The sequence below is a fragment of the Saccopteryx leptura genome, chromosome 13, assembly GCF_036850995.1.
Source record: "Saccopteryx leptura isolate mSacLep1 chromosome 13, mSacLep1_pri_phased_curated, whole genome shotgun sequence".
NCBI lineage: Eukaryota > Metazoa > Chordata > Mammalia > Chiroptera > Emballonuridae > Saccopteryx > Saccopteryx leptura.
The window spans coordinates 54586037-54604981 of record NC_089515.1 but is presented as its reverse complement, the minus strand read 5'-3'; the positions used below and the strand labels follow the sequence as shown (position 1 = coordinate 54604981).

At 49.9% G+C, this 18945-nt stretch overlaps 1 protein-coding gene across 5 annotated transcripts in view; it reads right to left on the bottom strand.

Moving 5' to 3' along the window:
• Nucleotides 1–3907: 3907 nt before the first annotated feature.
• The window catches only part of OCA2 (OCA2 melanosomal transmembrane protein), a 75681-nt gene continuing 60643 nt past the window's right edge, over nucleotides 3908–18945 (bottom strand). For all 5 annotated transcript variants that reach the window (XM_066355693.1, XM_066355697.1, XM_066355695.1 and 2 more), the window contains exon 24: nucleotides 3908–4484. In XM_066355693.1, the coding sequence (XP_066211790.1) occupies nucleotides 4400–4484 (85 nt within the window). In that variant the 3' untranslated portion in view covers nucleotides 3908–4399. The remainder of the gene's footprint in view (nucleotides 4485–18945) is intronic.

Here is an 18945-nt window from a genome sequence, read left to right as displayed (position 1 = left end):
GTCTCTGTGTCCCCCGGGGAAGAGGCTGAGCCTCATTTGCATATGAATTTCCTCCGAAGAACATTTGCCACTTTATAAAGAATATGGGATTTTTTTTTAAATGACTATTTGCCAGGGAAGCCAACCTAATAGACTTGGCAATTACTAGAGACACAAAGGGGTTTTAGCCACCTCCTCTCTGAGGACAATCAGCTTACGAGGCAATTACTTCTGTCTCTCCATTTCCGTGAAGTCCACATCTCAGGGGAGAACAAAGTAACGAATAAAATAAAATACAGACTCAACGACGACCTAATAAATATTTCCACTATGTTCTTCCTGAGAACATACAGGGAGCCCTCGGGCGACAACACAGTTCTGTTCCTACGACAGTGACAAAACCCGAATGTGGGTGTCAGTCGAAACACACCCTCGCCGAAGTCACGTGCCTACTATCCTAACACAGCTGTAACATCATCATCTAGAACATAGAAACACAAGTAAGCCACCGAAAAAGGGCAAGGACATAAATGTACTGTACTGTACAGTGTACTGTAGTAACCGAAAAAAAAATGACAAAAAAATGAGTGTAAAAAACACTCCTTACCTTCGTTCCTGAGGTTGGCTGGCACACCGGAAGGGGCATTTAAGGTTGGAGAGAGTCACCCATGGGCAGGAGGAAGCTGGAGAGGCAGGAGAACCCGCAGCAGGTGCTGGAGACACGGGGTCAGGTGACTCGGGATTGCCTGAGGACCAGTCAGGAGATGCTGGAGAGGATTCTACCTGTACGACAGGTGTTTCATCTCGAGAAGCAGCTGATGTGGAGGGGACGGGATCTGCTGCAGGCCTCTACCTGCTTACAGAGTTCTTCCGGGCTGGTCTGGAACTAGTTCGCCCATGTAGCGCAGAAGTACGACGACGCTAATGGCCTAAGCCAAAACGTTTCAATTTTTTTTTTAAGTTTTTATGGGAGTGGCTGTCCTAAACTCAAAATGTCATATGTAGAGACGGTTGTAACCTGAGGACCCCGCCCCCCACTTGTCTTTTGCCTTTGGTGGACAAATGAAATGTTTGCCAAACATTTAGTCAGGTCTGTTCCTCACACACACACCCCACACACAGTGTTCCTCCTTGTGGCCTTAACCGCAGCCCCAGGGACCCCCACGGACGTGGGAATGCTCACCACGTTGGTTGCATAGAGGCAACCTGTAAATTGTTTATAATCATTCAAAGACATATTGACTTTTTAGTCCAACGATTTGAGCTTTTTGGCTAGTGGTTTCTTCTGCTTGGATATGTTTTTTTGTTTTTAAGTTTTCTATTAATTTCAGAGAGAGGAAAAGGGAAAAAGAGAGAGAGGGAGAGAAGGGTATTAACTCGTTGTTTCACTTAGTTGAGCACGCAGTGATTGCTTCTCCTTTGTGCCCTGACCGGGGATCAAACCTGCAACCCTGGTGTCCTGGGACGGCGCTCTAACCGGCCGAACGACCCAGCCAGGGCTCCTTTGGTTCATCTCAGCAGCCGGCCGAGGGAACCCTGAAGTTCAAGGCCTGTTAAGCAGCTCTCTCCTTCCCTCTCGCCCACTCCTCCCTTCCTCTCATTACAGCTCTTGCCGGAGGAGGAGGAGAAGACTGTGTCTGGAATCGAAATAGAGACTCATTTGGGGCCTCAGCTTTTCACATGATTTGCAGAAATGTATTTTTATCTCCGGCACAGTCTCCTTATTTGCTGTTAATTTCTCCTGGGAAGACCGGGCGGGCTGGCAGTTCAGGTTTGCCGAGGAAATGGAGAATTCCTGCCATGAGTTCCTCAGAAATCGTGAAGCCGGTTTTACAGAGGAGGTGCGGGCACCTGGTTCACTCGGCGTGCGCGCGTGCGTGCGTGTGTGCGTGCGTGTGTGCGTGCGGGGGGGGGAGCCCGTGCCTGTGGGGGGGGGGGGGCATCCCACACCTGGGGCAGGTGAGCAGGAAGGTGCTGTGGGATTGCAGCCCTGCCGTGTGCCCGGCAGATACTCTTGGATTCTTGTTTAGCCCTTCCAAGCTCCTCTGTTCCCTCGTCGCAAACTAGAGAGAGGACACAGGTGTGTTTTTTTTCCAGGCTGTATGAAATTTTACACGGGAAAGAGCCGCTTCTCGGGCCATATTAAGCCATCGATCGGCGTGGCCCTCAAGCTCCTCCATCTTTATCAGGCACGGACCCTTCTCCCCAAGTCTCAGATGGGGGAGAGGATCAGGAACACGGGTGGGAAGAGCCCCCAAGCCGTCCCCAGAGGGCCCCCGCTGTGCTCCTGGTCTGACTGCTGGTCCAGAAGGTGGGGACACTGTCCAGTGTGGGGGACCCCGCAGTCTCCTCTTCCGCAGCAGAGAAACCAGCCCGGGGGACGTGCGCTGAGGCGTCCAAATCGAGCGTCTACAGTGAAACACAAGGAACGGATCCAAGACAGCCTGGAACCGAACCGAACCCTTTCCCCGGTTACCGTGTCCGACGGCCCCATCGGCCCGCGGGCTCTTGAGGGTTGTCAGTGGCCAGGAAGCGGGAGGTGCGGAGACAGCTGGAAGCCAGGAGTGAGGACCTGGGGGGCTCCTTGCCAAGGCCGGTGGGAAAACAGGAGGCAGACAGCTGAGTCGACGGGCCAAGCGGTTGACAGCTGGACACAGAGAGTCACCTCCCTGGAGAGAATCCTGGGCCTCGGTTCTGTCTCAGCGCCAGACCCAGCAAAGCAGCCGACCCAGCTGGGCCACACACACCAGGACCGGTTGCCCTGACCAATGAGCCCCCTGCCCTTGGCTGGGGCTGACCCATCAACAGCGATCAGGATCCTGAATGGGCACACCTGGTACAGCCGAGGAATCTCCTAATGAGATCTTCCCGGAAGACTGCCCCTTAGCTCCCAGCCTTTTAAAAAAAAAACCTCAAAAACAGGCCCTGACTGGGCACTCAGTGGGTAGATCATCCTTCTTGCACACCGAGGTCGCAGGTTCAATCCCGGTTAGGGCAAATCCGAGAAGCAATCAATGAGTGCACAACTAAATGGAACTCAGTGGAACAAGTTGATGCTCCTTTCTCTCTCTCTCTCTCTCCAATCAATGGAAAATTAAAAGCCCTCAAAACAAAGGACCCGGCACCTGTGCTCTGTCTCCTGGGAGCACACCCATGCCTTCCTCCTCCTCTCACAGGGGTGCATCTCCTAAACTCTGAGGGTCCCCACGAGGCTGGCAACCAGGGGAGCAACGGGCACCGGGCAGCTCGCCCCCCCCCCCCAGGCCAATCCCCTTGAATCTGTCTCCAAAGTCTTTCTCTGCCTTCCCAGGAAGGCAAAGCAGCCCCACCCAGACTCTCTCCTGTTGCTTTTCCTATCCTAGGCCCTTCCGTGTGCCACTGTCCCCAGCTGTGTGTAATCAACATACTGGCAACATCACCTGACTCACCTCGTGAGATCTTTCCTGCACACGCACGACCCCAAGGGGCCAGGTCCCCTTTCCGGTAACAAAGGGATCCCAGTGTGGCTCCTTCTGATTCCCGGGGGGGGGGCTTCGGAAGTCACCCTATTGTGATACATACCCGAGTAAACAGCACACAGGCATCGTTTTATAAAAGAAGCCGCATCCGATAAAGAAAAACAAGCTGAGCCCCAGCGCGCCTGCCTGCCTGCCTCAGCGAGCCAGTCAACGTTCACTCGACAAATAACGGCGTCGACGCTGTACCCATCCGCTGTAACCATCGAGAACAGAGAAACCTGCGGAATGGCGGAGGGAACCAAGCTCCTGTCCGCTGTCTAGACTTCTGATGGATGACATAAAAAACTCCCCAAGACAGGCATAGGCATCCAATGCGATTTTACAGATGGTACACTACTCAAAATAATAAAATAATAATAGTAATAATAATAAATAATAAAGATAATAAGGAGAATAACCAATTCTAAGACCTTGGGCCAAGGGAGAGAGTTTATTTCAGTATATAAAATGCTTCCTTACACATCGCATGCCTTTCCCAGGAAGAGGATGTATTCAGAAGGTATACAATGTGACAGCTGATTATTTTAACATGAACAGTGATTACATGAAGAAAATTAGAGAGAGACAGTGTGTCAGGAGAAGGGATAGTGGAACATGGCAAGCCATTTGGGGTGGATAATTATAGCATGTGTGTCCTTTTTTTTTTTTTTACAAAGCATCACAAGTGTTGAGAAATCCACATACTTCCCGTAGGGGAATCTTGGCTAAGTTATCCCGTACTGGCCATGGTTTGCCAGCATTCAGCCGTGTCAGGATGTGGGTGGCCAGCGGTCCACACTCCAGAGCACCTCCCACGGTAAGCACCTTTTCTCCTCCCAAGAGCGGTCTCGGGGGGGAGCGAGTGTTCTCTGGATGTTGATGATGGGTCGAGTACCCCTCCGTCTTCAGGTGATGGGTTCCGATTAATTCCATCCCATCACCACGTGAACCACAAGGAGGTAGCACATGCCCACCATGCAAGAGACGACCATCATTGGGAAGCCCAGCCTGAAACACAAAGAGAGGTTTGGGTTGCTGCATCTGCTGACTGGCAAGGTGACCTCGACGCTCACATAGTCTGGTGTCAGCGCAGAAGAGCAGGGCCCAGCGAGCTGGGTGTCTCCACAACGTCAACGACCTCTTATTATTAGAAATCAACCCCCTGGTGGTTGCAGCTGGGACCATCAGGATACATGCCCTCCATTAGACACTGCCCACTCTGTGCCAGCTGATTGGAGACCTTCTCAAAACATGTGCAAGTTTTTAAAAATTTAAAAATTTGTTTAATTTATTGATTGATTTTTATTGATTGATTTGAAAGAGAGAGAGAGAGAGAAACATCAATTTGTTGTTCCACTTATGCATGCATTCATTGGTTGATTCCTGTGTGTACCCTGACCAGGGATCGAACCCACAGCCTTGCTGTATCAAGAGGAGGCTCTAACCAACGGAGGTCCCTGGCTGGGGTAAAATTTTTCCCAGCTTTTTCATTGACTTTTCAGGGGCTTAATTTGTTCAAGCATGAGACACTTTGTCTTCCAGATGACACACTGTTATTGTCATCCTCCTGGGCCATTCCATTTCTAGACGTTTTCTATGACTGTGTCAACGGCCAACTGTCCTTCCTAGAAAGCTGGTTTCCCAGGAAGGTCATGTTTCCGTAGACCCCCGATGTCCTTCACACTTAAGAGTTGGGAGAGCTTGAGAGGTAGGACTGGGGAAGGCCTCTTATCTAAGGAAGGCGGGATGGAAGGACAGGCTTTTCCTCTGTATGTGGTGAGGGACGGGACGTGAGGACAACAGGTACACCCACGTGTGGGAGGCATCGTGAGAACATGGCGGTTTCGTGTTCCTTGCCATGTGTGTCCCATGTGGTGGCGGCGTATTTGTGTCCCCACACCTTCCCATTCCGCTGGACAGATCCCAACAGATTCCCACTCAGCATCTGGGACCCATGCCTTGTGAGGCCACTGCCTTATCACCGAGAGAACTCACGGAAAAGTGGACAGTTTTTGTTCTGAGAAGCACTGGATAAAATTCAACATCAGTTTGTGGTAAAAACAACAACAACAAAAGCTCTCCACAGAGTGGGTATCGAGGGGATATAATAAAAGCCAGATACGACCAGCTCACAATGAACCCCACACTCAAGTCTGAAACACATAGGAAGCTTCTCCTCTCGGATTGGGAACAAGACGGAGACGCCCATTCTCACCCCTTTTATCTAACAGAGTACAGGAAGTCCCGGCCAAAGCAAACAGACAAGAAAAAACAAAAAACAAATAAAAGGCATCCACATTGGAAAAGGAAGTGGTGAAACTATCTCAAGTTGAGGGTGGCCTGGTATTCGACATAGAACATCTGAAAGGCTCCACCAACAACAACCGTTAGAACAAATAAATAAACTCACTACACTTACAGGATACACAATCAACAAACACATATACAAAAGTCAGGTGCCTTCCTATGCACTAATCAGTCATCAGAAAGAGAAACTAAGGGACCATTCTTAGATACTGCACAAAAAGAATACATACCAGGAACAAATTTTAACTAAGGTCGACCTGGCCGATTGGCTCAGTGGTAGAGCATTGGTCTGGCGTGCAGGAGTCCTGGGTTCGATTCCCGGCCAAGGCACACAGGAGAAGCGCCCATCTGCTTCTCCACCCCTCCCCCTCTCCTTCCTCTCTGTCTCTCTCTTCCCCTCCCGCAGCCAGGGCTCCATTGGAGCAAAGTTGGCCCGGGCGCTGAGGATGGCTCTGTGGCCTCTGCCTCAGGCGCTAGAATGGCTCTGGTCGCAACAGAGCAACTGCCCATCGCCCCCTGGTGGGCATGCCGGGTGGATCCCAGTCAGGAGCATGCAGGAGTCTGTCTGACTGCCTCCCCGTTTCCAACTTCAGAAAAATACAAAAAAAAAAAAATTTTTAACTAAGGCGGAAAAAGACCTGTCCACGGAAACCTGTACAACCTTGAGGAAAGAAATGAAAAGAAGATACTGATAAATGGAAAGATATTCCATGACCACAGGCAGAAACGTGACTATTGTGAAAACATCTCTAATACTCAAAGCAATCTGCAGATTCAGTGGGTCCCTATCAGCATGCCAACGGCATGTTCCCCCAGAAGTAGAACAAACAATCCTGAAACTTGCCGGGAACCGCAGAAGAACCTGCAGAAGCAATCTCGAGAAAGAAAAAATAAAGATGGAGGAATCACACTTCCCCATCAAAATGTTTTACAGAGCTCAACGTAATCAAAACAGTATGGTCTTGGCATTAAAAATAGGCACACAGAGCCCTGGCCGGTTGGCTCAGCGGTAGAGCGTCGGCCTAGCGTGCGGAGGACCCGGGTTCGATTCCCGGCCAGGGCACACAGGAGAAGCGCCCATCTGCTTCTCCACCCCTCCCCCTCTCCTTCCTCTCTGTCTCTCTCTTCTCCTCCCGCAGCCAAGGCTCCATTGGAGCAAAGATGGCCCGGGCGCTGGGGATGGCTCCTTGGCCTCTGCCTCAGGCGCTAGAGTGGCTCTGGTCGCAACATGGCGACGCCCAGGATGGGCAGAGCATCGCCCCCTGGTGGGCGTGCCGGGTGGGTCCCGGTCGGGCGCATGCGGGAGTCTGTCTGACTGTCTCTCCCTGTTTCCAGCTTCAGAAAAATGAAAAAAAAAAAAAAAAAATAGGCACACAGAACAATGGAACAGAGGAAAGAACCCAGAAATAAACTCACTCATAGGACCTGGCTGGGTGGTTCAGCAGATAGTGTCGCCCTAGCGTGCTGAGGCCGCAGGTTTGACCCCACGGTTGGGGCACATACAAGAAAGCAACCAATGAGTGCACAACCAGCAGAACAGCAAGTTGATGCTTCTCTCTCCCTCTCCCTCTCAAGTCAGTGGAAACATTTTTTTTTTTTTTTTAAAAAGGACAAATCAGAGAAAATGTGGGGGTTTTCTTATTAAAGAAAACCTGATCATGTCCCCACCCCCAACTGCTTTCAGGGAAGTGTTCCATCGAAACAGCCAGTATGGCCTCGGCTGTGGTGGCGCAGTGGATAGTTGATCTGGAATACTGAGGTCGCCGGTTCGAAACCCCGGGCTTGCCCAGTCAAGGCACATAGAACAAGCCACCAATGAACACCTAGCTAAGTTAAGGAATTACTTCTCATCCCTGCCCACCTCTGTGAAATCAATCAATAAAATCTTAAAAAATAAAAAACCTAGCCTGGCTGTCTGATCCCTTCAAATCTGGGGAGAAAGTGGACTGTGGGCTCTGCACCCCCCCTGCCTCCTGGTGCTCCAGCCACGGCCGAGGTGCCCCGGACAGTGGGCAGTGCCCCAAGGCCGAGGCTGTTCCTCCCACCACCACCACCCCCAGCCATGGCTGGCCACCTGGGCATCCTCCTTTGGAAAACGGCTCTGGCTGTCCGCAGGAGAGCTCTGTCCGACACCAGGTTGCCACACGGGGTGGGTCTGGACCTGTCAAGGCCCCTGAGCTGCATCGCTAAGACCCCCCAGGGGGACCACACCTGACTGCCCTCTGTCCCCACATGGGTTTATTTGTATGTCTCTAAGTGTCCTTCAAAATGAGACCCTGAGGCCCTGGCCGGGTTGCTCAGTGGTAAAGCATCGGCCTGGCATGTGGAAGTCCCAGGTTCGATTCCCGGCCAGGGCACACAGGAGAAGCACCCATCTGCTTCTCCACCCCTCCCCCTCTCCTTCCTCTCTGTCTCTCTCTTCCCCTCCCGCAGCCGAGGCTCCATTGGAGCAAAGTTGGCCCGGGCGCTGGGGATGGCTCTGTGGCCTCTGCCTCAGGCACTAGAATGGCTCTGGTTGCAACAGAGCAACGCTCCAGATGGGCAGAGCATCAGCCCCTGGTGGGCATGCTGAGTGGATCTCAGTCGGGCGCATGTGGGAGTCTGTCTGCCTGCCTCCCGCTTCTCACTTCAGAAAAATACAAAAATTAAAATAAAAAAAATATGAGACCCTGAGGTCAGATACATTGGAGAGACACTGGCCAAAGAATGACAGGGGTTACTCAGGTAATGAGCTGCAGGGTCCTTGGTCCCTGACCTGCTGCTGGACACTGTGGTTCCCCCAGTGTGAGGGAGTGTTTCCAAAGACGTCTGACCTGGAAACCTCCTTCCTGAGTGCCTTGAAGCGAGCAGGGTCTGCGGGGCAGGCTTTAAAGAGGAACGGCCAGATGGGAGGCTCCCAGAATTAGGAACACTGCAGGAGCCAAAACCTATTGTGGCTGCTTAGGTACAAAGAAAATGGAAGAAGAAGAGGCCGCGGTTCCTATCTGTGTCGCTCTACAAAGGCACAACGGGCACGCTCTGACCTAATTCAGAATTCTTCTTTTTTTTTAATTCAGACTCCCACATGTGCCATGATTGAGATCCACCTGGCAAGACCACTAGGGGGCGATGCTCTGCCCATCTGGGGCGTTGTTCTGTTGCTCAGCATCTGAGCTCTTCTTAGCACCTGAGGCGGAGGCCACAGAGCCATCCTCAGCGCCCAGGCCAACTTTGCTCCAGTGGAGCCTTGACTGCGGGAGGGGAAGAGAGAGACAGAGAGGAAGGAGAGGGGGAGGGGTGGAGAAGCAGATGGGCGCTTCTCCTGTGTGCCCTGGCCGGGAATCGAACCCGGGACTCCTGCATGCCAGGCCGACGCTCTACCACTGAGCCAACCGGCCAGGGCTGTAATTATTCTGACATGATATAAAAGTCGCTCCTCCGTTTCATTCTAAGTCCCCTCTCTCATAAATGTCACTCCAGGAATCCCAGGCTGTGGCCCTCAGACACATCACCGACACTCTCATCTCAGATGGAACATTTCCAGGATTCAAGAGTTAGTGGTAAAGGGGTCAAGAGGTGTCCCATACACGGTGACAGAAGATTTGACTCGGGGTGGTGAACGCACGATGCAACATCCCGACAATGTTATCATAGAAATTGGACACTGGAAACCTATATAATTTTATTGACCCATGTCACCCCAATAAATTTTAAAAAATTATTATTTTTTAAAATGAGGAATTCTGCTTTAAGGAATTCCATCTGGAAACCAGTTTCCCCCAGGGAGGAAGCCAGATGGGCCTTGAGATAAAGGGAGGGAGCAGCTACCCCAGGGAGACAGATCTGCATCACAATTGGACCTTCAGGAAACCCAACAAGGGTTTTCATTACAGGAGGGAGCTCTTCCATGTGCAGCTTTTTCTTTTTTTTTTTTTTTTCATAAGCAGCTTTGAAAACCCGTGATTATTTCTCTGGTATGCAACAAAATGGAAGCCCTGGCATCTGCAGTTGTCGGGGAAACTCTCGGGGTGAGGACAGCCTGGGGTTTCTGCACGCGCTCATTGGCTCACCAGGCACTGCAGACCGAGTTCCGGCCCTGGGGGGTGGGGAGGGGCGGAGCTGAACAGGGACACGTCGCGGACTGTTTTTCCTCTAGTTGTGGGACCGAGATAGCAGACAGTCGTCACGTGCACGGGCGCTCTGTGAGGTGAGGTGGGACGTGGTCAAGGGGAATACGGCACAGAGAAGGGGGAGGCTGGTGTAAGCGGCCTCTGGGTCCAGGGGACTTTGAGCAGACCTGAGGAAAGTGAGGTATCCTATGCCTGCATGGTGGGCAGGAGACCCACAAAGAAGGGACCCCGTGGGCTCAGCACGTTCACACACACACACACACACACACACATACACACACAAAGGGCAAAAATCTGGTGTGAGGGCAGGATCCTATTAGGAGATCGGTTCAGAGAGGAGGGGTCTGAGCACAAGGCCTCACAGGTGGGTATAAAAATTTGACAACACACAGAGTATTGTCTGAGCACAGGGAATGAGAAATATTAGGTCTCCTTTCAAGAAACATCCTTGGAAAAAAAATGGTCCCCAGTCATTGGAAACTAAATAACAGATTTCAAAATAACCCATGAATCAAAGAAAGCACCCAAAGAGAAACAGGAAATGCTGTATTTTGATCTGAATGAAAATAAAAATGCAGTGTTATCAGAGTGGGTGGGAGGGCACTTATGCTGACCCCTACAGAGACATCTAACCCTGAACATTTGTATTAGAAAGGGACCCAGTCAGTGACCTCAGCTTCTGCTAGAAAAACAAAAAGTAAAGCAAAGTAAGCAGAAGATAATACAGACCTCATCAGAAATCAATGAACTAGAAAACAAACAAACAAAAAAACAACAAAGCCTAACCAGGCGGTGGCGCAGTGGATAGAGCATTGGACCGGGACGCAGAGGACCCAGGTTCAAAACTTGAGGTCCCCAGATTGAATGAAGGGTCGCTGGTTTGAGCGTGGGATCATAGACATGATCCCATGGTTGCTGGCTTGAGCCCAAGGTCGCTGGCTTGAGCAAGGGGTCACTCGCTCTGCTGTAGCCCCACGGTCAAGGCACATATGAGAAAGCAATCAATGAACAACTAAGGAGCTGCAACAAAGAATTGATGCTTCTCATCTCTCTCCCTTCCTGTCTGTCTGTCCCTATCTGTCCCTCTCTCTGACTCTGTCACAAAAAAAGAAGAAAGTCAATGAAATCAAAAGTAATTTCAAGCAGAATAGCAATAAAATTGATATACTTCTGGCCCAAATGGATCAAGGGAAAAAGAAAAGCAAAGATGATATAAAGCGGGGGTCTCCAAACTACAGCCCAGGGGCTGCATGTGGCCCCCTGAGGCCATTTATCCGGCCTCCGCCGCACTTCCAGAAGGGGCACCTCTTTCATTGGTGGTCAGTGAGAGGAGCATAGTTCCCATTGAAATACTGGTCAGTTTGCTGATTTAAATTTACTTGTTCTTTATTTTAAATATTGTATTTGTTCCCGTTTTGTTTTTTTTACTTTAAAATAAGATATGTGCAGTGTGCATAGGGATTTGTTCATAGTTGTTTTTTTTTTTATAGTCCGGCCCTCCCACGGTCTGAGGGACAGTGAACTGGCCGGCCCCCTGTGTAAAAAGTTTGGGGGTTGCCCTGGCCGGTTGGCTCAGCGGTAGAGCGTCGGCCTAGCGTGCGGAGGACCCGGGTTCGATTCCGGCCAGGGCACACAGGAGAAGCGCCCATTTGCTTCTCCACCCCTCCGCCGCGCTTTCCTCTCTGTCTCTCTCTTCCCCTCCCGCAGCCAAGGCTCCATTGGAGCAAAGATGGCCCGGGCGCTGGGGATGGCTCTGTGGCCTCTGCCCCAGGCGCTAGAGTGGCTCTGGTCGCAACATGGCGACGCCCAGGATGGGCAGAGCATCGCCCCCTGGTGGGCAGAGCGTCGCCCCATGGTGGGCGTGCCGGGTGGATCCCGGTCGGGCGCATGCGGGAGTCTGTCTGACTGTCTCTCCCTGTTTCCAGCTTCAGAAAAAATGAAAAAAAAAAAAAAAAAAAAAAAAAAAAAAAAAAAAAAAAAAGTTTGGGGACCCCTGATATAAAGTATCAACATTAATTGACTGAGACAAGTGACAGCACCACAAATTCTACAGCTAGGTGAGAAGTAGATTAAGAAAATAACATATTATGAGAAGTAGATTAAGAAAATAACATATTAAAACATATATCCATATAGAAATACAGAAAAAGATAGGAGATATATAGAAACAAGTGAGGCTATAATATTAAATGCCATTAGGGCACGTGAATAAGGCTGTGCCCTCTGGTGAGAACTGATCTGGGGTGTTGACAGATATGACAGACAGACTCTGCCTTTCGCGCAGGGCACAGTTAGTGTGTGTGTGACGTTACATACAGATAAAAAGTGGCTTGATGTGACAATTCTGTAGATGAACATAAAAAGGGCTCCCTGATAGGAACTCCAAAAAGGTGGTTTTGAGATGGTAATCCTGTAGATTGACACCTGTTAGAAGGCATAAACCACTAAGGGGCCCCCTGCTGTGTTAGTCACTCAGACTCCAACATTGTATGTGGACTGTCTCCACACCGCTCTGAGCTCTGACCAAGGACAGCCGAGATGAGCACGCTGACGGGGGTGGGGGTGGGGGGGGGCAGCCGAGATGAGCACGCTGACGGGGGGGTGTCTTAAGCTGTACCCAGGCACGCCAAAAGGATTTGTGAGTAATAAACTGCCTGTGTGAGGCCCTGGCCGGTTGGCTCAGCGGTAGAGCGTCGGCCTGGCGTGCGGGGGACCCAGGTTCGATTCCTGGCCAGGGCACATGGGAGAAACGCCCATTTGCTTCTCCACCCCCCCCCCTCCTTTCTCTCTGTCTCTCTCTTCCCCTCCCGCAGCCAAGGCTCCATTGGAGCAAAGATGGCCCGGGCGCTGGGGATGGCTCCTTGGCCTCTGCCCCAGGCGCTAGAGTGGCTCTGGTCGCGGCAGAGCGATGCCCCAGAGGGGCAGAGCATCACCCCCTGGTGGGCAGAGCATCGCCCCCTGGTGGGCGTGCCGGGTGGATCCCGGTCGGGCGCATGAGGGAGTCTGTCTGACTGTCTCTCCCCGTTTCCAGCTTCAGAAGAATACAAAAAATAAATAAATAAATAAATAAAAATAAACTGCCTGTGTGATTCTTGCAACTAACTTGTGTGTTGGTCGTGTCTTTCCTTTGCTGACGATTGGTCTTGGTACCAATAAGTAGAATTCCTCACGGCCACCTCAAGAGTAGTCCCCAAGAGGCCGCCAGCCCTGCTGATAAGCAGGAGTGTCCCACCGCACAGGGAAGTCGAATCAGGGATGCCTGATCGACCTAGAGCTCGGGCTCTACTGGGACAAATATGGACTAAGGCATGCAAAACAAGATTCACCTCAGGAAGTAATAGAAAATACAAATACCTCTGTATCTATTAAGGAGCTTGACCTCCTAATGAAAACGTCCCAGAAGGGACAACGCACAGCCCAGATGGCTTTCCTGGTGAACTATACCGAACATATTATGGATCAAACTATAGCAATTCTATAGAACCTCTTCCAAAACTTAAATAAAAGTAGAATACTTCCCACCACACCAACTTCTTCGGTGAGACCAGAATTACCCTGGCACAAAAACCAGACACACATTCTCATCTAGAAATTGTCCAAAGAACAGTCAAGTTTCACCCCTCTCTCTACCTTTTGCTGACGACCATAAAGGGTTTGGAAAACTCACCATTGGTCCCTTGTTCCTGGGTTGTGGATTTTAACCCAAGCCCCACAGAAAACATCGGAAGGAAAAATTCACCCCCCTCTCAAATCCTATATTCCTTATACTTACTTCTATTGCCTTCTTGAAACTTAAAGGGGGGGGGGGGAGTTGCCCAGGTTGAGCCTGTGACGTCAAGAGTGGTCCAATTCCATGCCGAAGGAAACAGAATCATTTCTTAGGAGTTTATCTAAAAAAAGGAATTGCCCACAGCACTTTCACATTGGATGCCCCCTTTTTTTTCCTTTCCATTATTTACCCTGCAGTTTTATTTCCTGAGGGCTTTGGACAAAAATAGGACCGTCAGATGCCAGCAACACAAAGGACTTCAGGACCCATCTGGTCCAACCTCTCCAACCCTCCGCCATCTCCAGGAAGTGTTGAAAGAGTTAGAAGGGGGAAAAAAAGGCACAAGCCATGACCTCGGGTTGAGGTATTCAAGATGAAGTTGCCAGTGAGACATCCAGTGTGGTGATTTTTAATGGTTTAGGAAAAAAGTAAAGAGGAAGGTCCATCTTGTTTTCTCCCTAAAATGTCTTCAGGGATCTGCATATTATAAACACAAAGCAAAACAAACAAACAAACAAACAAAATCCCTGAAAAACATCAAGTACAAACAAGTGAAACATTAATGAATTAAAAATATGAAAAAGAAAAGCGTTTGCCTGAAACGTAAGAGACAAAAACCATTAAAATCTATCAGTCTATACTATTCTACATTGCTTCTCACGTGCTGATAGTACCTAATTTTTTTCTTTCTTTCTTTCTTTCTTTTTTTTTTTTTTTTGAGAAAGAGAGGGAGGGAGGCATCAACCTGTTGTTCTACTTTAGTTATGCCATTGATTGTTTCTCCTATGTGTTCTGACCTGGGCTCAAATTGGTGACCTCGGGGGGAACCAGCAACCTTGGGATCAAACCTGCAACCCTGGGCTTGAACTAGTGACATTGACACTCCAGGGAGGTGCTCTATCCACTGCACCACCAGCCAGGGCAGTATATAAATTATAATATAGTTCAGCCTGACCAGGCGGTGGTGCAGTGGATAGAGCGTCAGACTGGGATGCCAAGGACCCAGGTTCGAGACCCCGAGGTCGCCAGCTTGAGCACGGGCTCATCTGGCTTAAGCAAAAAAGCTCACCAGCTTGGACCTAAGGTCGCTGGCTGGAGCAAGGGGTTACCCGGTCTGCTGTAGCCCCACGGTCAAGGCACATATGAGAAAGCAATCAATGAACAACTAAGGTGTCACAACGAAACACTGATGATTGATGCTTCTCATCTCGCTCTGTTCCTGTATGTCTGTCCCTATCTATCCCTCTCTCTCTGTCCCTGTAAAAAAATATATATGTATATTTTATATATATATATTTTATACACACACACACACACACACACATAGTTCATTGATGCTATTGACTGGATTGCATCCCTTCAAAATTCCTATGTTGAAGTCCTAATCCTGGGCGGGTAGCTCAGTTGGGTAGAGCATCGTCTAATATGCCAAGGTTGTGGGTTTGATCCTCGATTGGGACACATACAAGAATCAACCAACGAATGCATAAACGAGTGCAACAACAAACCGATGTTTCTCTCTCTCTCCCCCTTCCTCGTCCTCTAAAAACCAACCCATCAATAAATTGGTGAAACTGTTCTGTATACTACTCTACTTGTGGATACATGGCACAGTGCATTTATCAGAAACTAGTGAAATTCACACAGCACAGAGAGTGAGCCTTACTGTATGCAAATGTAAAAAAAAAAATCACTTAGGAGATCAGAGGATCCTAGGGTGGAATGCAGACTGTGACAAAATAAAATCTACTGCATTACAAATGAATGAAAAAACAGTGTCACTAAAGGGGACTGGGGATTGCTGCTCTGACTGACTGGAGTGGAGACAATAGGACTACTAGGCACAGGAACTGTACAAAAGCACTTTATCTGGTCCGGCAGCTAGAGCCGCTCCCCATGGGAAGGCAGGCTAAGAATTCTGATATTGCCCTAAATGCGTATGGAAATGGAACAACTGAGCACATGGATGGTGCGTGGTGGGAGTTACGCTCATTGATGGAGTAGGGGGCCACAGACCAACAAAGGTGGATGCTGGAATTATCGTTGGGCAGATGGACAAGAGTGGGAGACATCAGTGTGAACTCCTTTTTTTTAGCTTAATATAGAGACTGATGACTGTATTAGAACAGCTATCGATCTGTGTATAAAGATACAGATTAGTACACACGGTTCTGTGTTCTCTCAGTGGAGAGAACTCAGAAGCAATGACGCTCCAGCAGCAGTAAGCACACCGGGAGCCCAAATCTTGGTGTCTTAACACCGTTCTCCAGGAAAAGAGACCGGGGCTCCTTGGAGAAACGGCTGACTCCAGGGCTGAAGTGGACACATACAAGGTGAGCCTGTGGCATCTTATAATGCCATTAAAAAGAAGTAAGATCTCTGCCCTACCTGGTTGGCTCAGTGGTAGAGTGTCTGCCTGGTGTGTGGAAGTCCCGGGTTCGATTCCCGGCCAGGGCACACAGGAGAAGCGCCCATCTGCTTCTCCACCCCTCCCCCTCTCCTTCCTCTCTGTCTCTCTCTTCCCCTCCCACAGCCAAGGCTCCATTCGAGAAAAGTTGGCCCGGGCACTGGGGACAGCTCCATGGCCTCTGCCTCAGGCACTAGGATGGCTCTCGTTGCAACAGAGCAATGCCCCAGATGGGCAGAGCATCGCCCCCTGGTAAACATGTCAGGTGGATCCTGGTCGGGTGCATGCAGATGTCTGTCTCTCTACACCACACCCCTACTTCTCACTTCAGAAAAATACAAGAAGAAGAAGAAGAGGAGGAGGAGGAGGAGGAGGAGGAGGAGGAGGAGGAGGAAGAAGAAGAAGAAGAAGAAGAAGAAGAAGAAGAAGAAGAAGAAGAAGAAGAAGAAGAAGAAGAAGAAGAAAAAGAAGAAGAAGAAGAAGAAAGACCTCAGAGAGACGCACACAAATCCACAATGTTGGGCTCTGCCAATGGGGCACAGATGCCCATGGAGAGCACCCCCCTGTGGCCAATGCTGGAATCACTCGAGTGAAAAATAAGTGATATTGGGTTGTACCTCAAAGCAAAAACTAAATACCCACAGGTTCAAGCCAATATAAATAAATACTAGGTAAAGAATTGGGGCAGAATAAATGAATCCACACAGAAGGCCTCCTGTATCTTCTGCAGCTACCTCGCCCTGCACTCCCGGACTTCCTTGCAAAGAGGGCAGCTGGCACGCAGGTGCGGCTGTGGAGAAAGCGGACAAACACCATCGCAGCCCGGGGTGTGGAGGGCAGGGCCAAGTTCACGTCAACAGCGATAAGTTCCCGTTGATAGCGTGTACGGGTGACGTCAGGTGATAAAAAATGACACCTTGAAGCTCTGGTCTTTCTCCCCAGAACCCACAATCCCAGTCTAGCCACGAGAATAACCACAGACGAGGAGATGACGTCACAGTGATGGCGCGGTAGGAAGCGATACCGAAAATCTCCCCATAAACTCAACAAGTTCTTCAACCAGAGACAGAAAAACCTATCCTTGGAGTCTTCAGATGCTTCACAACACACCCGAAGGTAGGGTCGAGCGAAAGATTGGCTAAATATATGGTCAAACCCCGGGGGAAATAAGGAGTAAGAAATGCTCCGCCTTCCTCTCTAATCCAAACAGGATGGCTTTCACTGAGAACTGAGAATATAGAAACTAAGGCGGGCATAGGGAGTGAATAGATCCAGACCAAGGTACAAACAGCCAAACCAGGCTGTGGCACGGAGATCCAAGCCGTGGAAAAACCTGGGCAATTCAAGCTAACACGCGCGCCAAACCCAGACAAAGAAAGACAAGTGGGACAGCCATTTTCCGCATCTCCTGGCTGGCGCGCACGGGGTTAGTGGGCAAGAGATTCCTACGAACACTTCAGGGGTGGGCACAGCCCGTGCTAACCCACAGAGAAGCAGAGTCAGAGGCCTCTGTGAGGGCAAAAAGCAGCATCTCCTAGGAGCCCCAGCGCCCTGAGGGGACCGGGCACGGGGAGGGAGCTGGAGCCAACTCCAAAGGAGAATAACCACAGACACAGCCCGGCTGAGGGTCAGCCTGCAAAACGTCTGACCAACACACGCAGATCAACTGCCAAGGGCGCCGGAAAGAAGGCACGTCTGAGAAACAGCCACAGCCATGAAGAGGTTTGCTGATCACACACAGCGTGTGGTTATTCTGGGTGGGGTTCTGGAACAGCAGGCGGCGTCAGGAGGAAGAAATATTATATATAAGGACACTTAAATAAAGTACCGTCTCTAGCGAATCCCTTCTTTCCTTTGTTTTTATTCAAAAATGACCTCCCGTAAGGCCCACGAACTGAAGAAGAAATAATAGATGGCTTAGATGTGTAAGCCCATACCCAGAAGAATAATTTTTCCATCTCCGGGTTATTCTTCACCGTTCCCAACCTTAAGGAGGAACGCACCTTTGGGATTAACTACCCACTGAAATATTTCAAGATGCTCTAACATAAAGTAATCAGAGGTTTGCGTGTAATTTGTCCTGGGTTTCTGGGTCAGGCAGTGCAAGAGGGGGAAAAAACATCATGCTGTGACTAGGGGGAGAGGCAGGCTCCCTCTTTCTGCCAGAGAGCACAGGCTGTCTCGACACCAGGTCTCAAGTGACCAGTCTTTGATCCTCCATAAATTATTTGTAAAATGCAACATTCGTTTCAAATGCATGCCTTCCCAATCCCACAGCAACCGGGGAGAAGTGGAGTGGGAGTGTGTGTGTGTGTGTGTGTCTCAACTTATTGGCTTTGTATTAGAGTTTATGCGCTATGCGCATTCTCAAAATGGAGATTGATTTCGTCCAAGGTGAGCAAGACTAATTAGCTCACTTTCCGGTAATGTTGCCTCCTTCCCCAAAACATTAGTTCAGAGAGTGCTCACACAGACAAGAGAGAAATAGCTGACAATCTGCAGTTGGAAGTTTCTCTCTCTCTCTCTCTCATACAAACACACAAGAACGTGCATGCACACATATGTGTTGCATGTGCATACACACACGTGGGTGCATATCTGCGGGAACACATATGCATGCACTCACACATGGGTGTACAGTTGTGCACACCAAGTCATAATGTAGTCCACACATGGACCTGCACACTCACACACCCATGCCTGTGCGTGCACACAGGAGCCACATGGGCGCGGACATTCACAGGCACATGCACAAGCGTGTGTGTGCAGAGATGTGCAGATACACACAGCCCCACCTGTTTTGCCCGACAGGGAGGGGCCATCTAAGAAAACATGCTACGTGTTATGATCATTGGTCACTGCTGGGTCACTTTTCTA